The sequence below is a fragment of the Sceloporus undulatus genome, unplaced genomic scaffold (assembly GCF_019175285.1).
Source record: "Sceloporus undulatus isolate JIND9_A2432 ecotype Alabama unplaced genomic scaffold, SceUnd_v1.1 scaffold_3647, whole genome shotgun sequence".
Classification (NCBI taxonomy): Eukaryota; Metazoa; Chordata; class Lepidosauria; order Squamata; family Phrynosomatidae; genus Sceloporus; species Sceloporus undulatus.
This window is the reverse complement of record NW_024806567.1, coordinates 1-3,968: the sequence shown is the minus strand read 5'-3', so window position 1 is coordinate 3,968 and position 3,968 is coordinate 1. Positions and strand designations below refer to the sequence as shown.

Sequence of the window (3,968 nt, the reverse complement as noted above, 5' to 3'; positions counted from 1 at the left end):
TTCCAGCTACGTTTATAAGATGTATAGGAAACAAATGAATTTTGTGTTTAGATTTGGGTCCCATCTCCAAGATATCTCATTGTGTAAATATATGCAAATATATGTATTCCAAAAAATTTTAAAAATCCAAAATTCAAAACACTTATGTTACTATGCATTTCAGGTAATGGGACAACCCATGCAGGAATACAACCCATACATGTGTGTGTGTGTATGCATGTGTGCATGCGTGCATATATGTACGCATATATAGACACAGAAACAGACACACACCATGTAACTAATAAAAACTTCAATTTCTACTGATTTAATAATTGTACTGTTTTTATTTTTCCATATCATACTGCAGTGCTGTTACAGATATATCGTGCAATTGTTCCTGTTTTGTACATCCAGTCCATTCTGAAGTGGTAGCAACATTTGTCAATTCCAGTGCAAAACACAGCGTCACTAGTTTCTTTGTTCTTCATGTATCATGCTTGATTCTCTTATATCTGGGTTGTATTTGATCTATTATTAATATTACATTTAAAAATTCAAAATTTGATAAAGCTGTGGGTGTTGATTTCTTTAAACCTGATCTCTTTCTTGTTCTGTTTTTCTGTTTCTCAAGCCTGTGCAACCTCAGCAGGAGCAGGTGAAGAGGAAGGTGAAGCGGAAGCTGGCTGGATCGAAGGCGCTGCCATTCTCCTCTCCGTTATTTGTGTGGTACTGGTTACTGCTTTTAATGACTGGAGCAAAGAGAAGCAATTCCGTGGGCTTCAAAGTCGTATTGAGCAAGAACAGAAGTTTACTGTAATCCGGGGTGGACAAGTAATTCAAATCCTAGTAGCAGAGATAGTAGTTGGTGACATTGCACAGATCAAATATGGTAAATTTTCTTATATGTCTTCTGGAAAATATAGCCAAATCTGGTGGTGGGACATAATTTCACGGTGTTACTTCTCTCTGTGGAACTCTGAAGAGGCTGATCTTCTTTAACCACTGCAGCTGAAAGCCCTGCTCTGGAAGGCAGAGCAAGTTTTCAGGCAACATTGAGGGCTTCTGGGAGGAAGGAGAGAAACAAATTCCTGTTTCACTCATAATAGCATTCTTTGGACCACCATAGTTGCTTTATGTCATGTTGAAAAACAAGGAAATAGCAACCAAGATTCACAAAATTATATTGATGTGTTGCTATTACACAAAATAGTGAACAGCAAAATGTAAGACATGATTGGTTATGTTTCTAGGACTATTATGTTGTTAATAATTTGAATTCAAAAATTCTGAAAACCCCATCAGGGAGAATCTTTTTCCCATCCTCCAGTCAATCTGTTGCAACCTCCACATCTTCAGAAAATAAATGTGTTCATATGATGTCTCCTTTATCAATTGCAAGGCATACAATTTTAACTCCATCTATGGTTAAAATCACTGGGATGGAAGCATATCTGGTGATCATTTTCAGAGCAGATATGTTGCCTTTTGATGAACACAAATCTCAAACACATGGAGAAGTCTTAGCAGTTTTTTTAAGTAGAAAATATTAGGACTCTGTTTTTGTAATAGTTTACAAATAAAAGGTGGAACAAAGCATGTATATTGAAACAATGGCCCATACAGACAGGCCAAAATAAAGTTGCTTTGGGTCACTTTGGAGGTATGCTGTTTAAATGACACATGCATCCTAAGAGGCCAGAAGCTGTGCCAAAGCCGCGTTTCAGTCCTTAAGACTGGAGCGTGGCTTTGGTGCAGCTTCTGGCCTTTAGGACACATGCATCATTTAAACAGCATACCTCCAAAGTAACCCGAAGCAGCTTTAGTTTGACCTGTCCGTACAGGCCCATTATGAGCTCACAGAGTAGTATTCAGTGGGTAACTTGCAATGGGTCACTTCACACAATACATTTTACTTTTTTCATTAGAACAGCCCAGATTTTGTATATATTTACATAGTGTAATGTGTGAATAGGTAGTGGCTAATGCTATAGTGATGGCTGGTGAAAATCGGGAAGTGCTTTTTTCATTGATGAGGGAAAAAGCGTCATGTTAGTTTTAAATTTGATTATTGAGATATATTGGGAGATTCTTGTTTTAGAAGATAAGATGTGTTTGAAGATTCAGACATCATAGATAAAGAAATGTGCCAGTCTTGTTTCCCCCCCCTTAATCTGGTTTTCATAATAGGTGACCTCCTACCTGCTGATGGGGTATTTATTCAAGGAAATGACCTTAAGATTGATGAAAGCTCATTAACTGGAGAGTCAGATCAAGTCCGCAAATCTGTTGACAAAGATCCAATGCTGCTTTCAGGTGAGTTTTGAGCTTTAAATTAGCTGTTGCTATTTAAGAATTTTGAGGTATTCTTTTTACCCACTCAACCCCCTGGGATTTTCAATCCATATATTTGTTATTCAAAAGCATAGGGTTTGAAACTATTCTAATAATTTCCATGTTATTTCTTAATTATTATCTCCATTTTTTCATATTTTCTTGCTAGGTTCTTTTCAGATATCATAGCTATATCATTTGGCTGCTTGGGTGTTTAACAAAGGGCCAGAACAGACAGGCCAAAATAAAGCTGCTTTGGGTCACTTTGGAGGTATGCTGTTTAAATGATGCATGTGTCCTAAGAGGCTGGAAGCCACACCAAAGCCATGCTCCAGTCCTAAGGACTGGAGCACAGCTTTGGCACAGCTTCTGATATCTTAAGATGCATGTGTCATTTAAACAGCATACCTCTAAGGGGACCCAAAGCAGCTTTATTTTGGCCTGTCCAGGCCCAAGGTGAGAGACTATAATTTCTCATTTTTCATCATTTCATTGGCCCAGATATGTACTCTATGTAAATGTACCATCTGTATTATAAACATGAAGATCAACTCCTGGCTATAGGTGGTTAGCCCATAGGCATATGGGATTCTCAGTCCTGGAGGGTACCAGTCATGTGATTTCACTGAACATTTGTTTCCCAAATATACTACAAGGGTGTTTGGTTTTTTTAACTTTTCCAAATGGCATATCTTTTTTAGATATATTTTCCTGTAATTTTTCTGAGCTAAAATAGAAAATGGGACAATTTCCCTTGTATGAGCATGGACTCTCATTCTATTGAACTTTTGAATGTTAAATTACTTCATGGCTAAGGACCAAATTAGGTCCTCAGCACTGAAAAGCCAGATATGCAAGCAGAAGGGCTGTTAAAAGTCCCTGACCTTCCTGCAGAGAGCTTTGCTGTCATATTTTTTTCTGCCAGTGGAAAGTGGTAGAATGAGTGTGGAAACATAATACTGCAAACACTTACATTTCTTCTGTATACACCAGGAACAGGTATGACTCTATCCTAGCCATAACAGCTGTAATTAATTCCCTCACATGCATTCAATGGGGAGCATTCACTCACCCAGGCAGGGATATGGCAGAACATATGTTGGCTACCCCACTAGTGGTCCTACCTCCTTCCCCTAGGATTCCTTTGTCTGGCTAAAATCCTATACAAACCAATCTGGGAATAATTTCCATTGTATTCTATGGATTTTCTTTCTGAGTAGTTCTGTACATAGTAACATTATAAAGGGTGGAATGGAAATAAAAAATAGTATGCTATTAAATATGCTTTTCTTTTTAAAAATTATTATTTGAGTCCACAATCCAACAATGTAATCTTCTGGCATGATATGACTCCCTCAACTTGGTGTGTGTAGAGGCACCTTAAACCTAGAAAAGTCCACATGCGTTAGCACTGGCAGCAGGGGTGTGTGCAACATTCACTGACCAAACACATGTGGACTTTTATAGGTTTAAGGTGCCTCCACACACACCCCTGCTGCCAGTGCTAATCTGCTCCAGGAGGTTTTGTGCTTTCTTTGACCATTTCTAAAATCTCCTAGGCATCAGTTGGGAGTTAGACACATGATCTTTGACTAATATGTTTTCTAAGGTTTATAGAACACTTTGATATGATTTATTATGGTCTTGGCTTCAAC

At 38.1% G+C, this 3,968-nt stretch overlaps 1 protein-coding gene across 1 annotated transcript; it reads left to right on the top strand.

Annotated features, from left to right (window-relative positions):
• Positions 1-552: 552 nt before the first annotated feature.
• Positions 553-2,295, top strand: LOC121918064 (plasma membrane calcium-transporting ATPase 2-like; the record flags this gene model as incomplete). Its single annotated transcript, XM_042444173.1, has 2 exons — positions 553-871; positions 2,170-2,295. Coding segments are annotated over 2 exons (445 nt in total), but the record flags the coding sequence as incomplete, so codon positions are not given.
• Between the last annotated feature and the right edge of the window lie 1,673 nt (positions 2,296-3,968).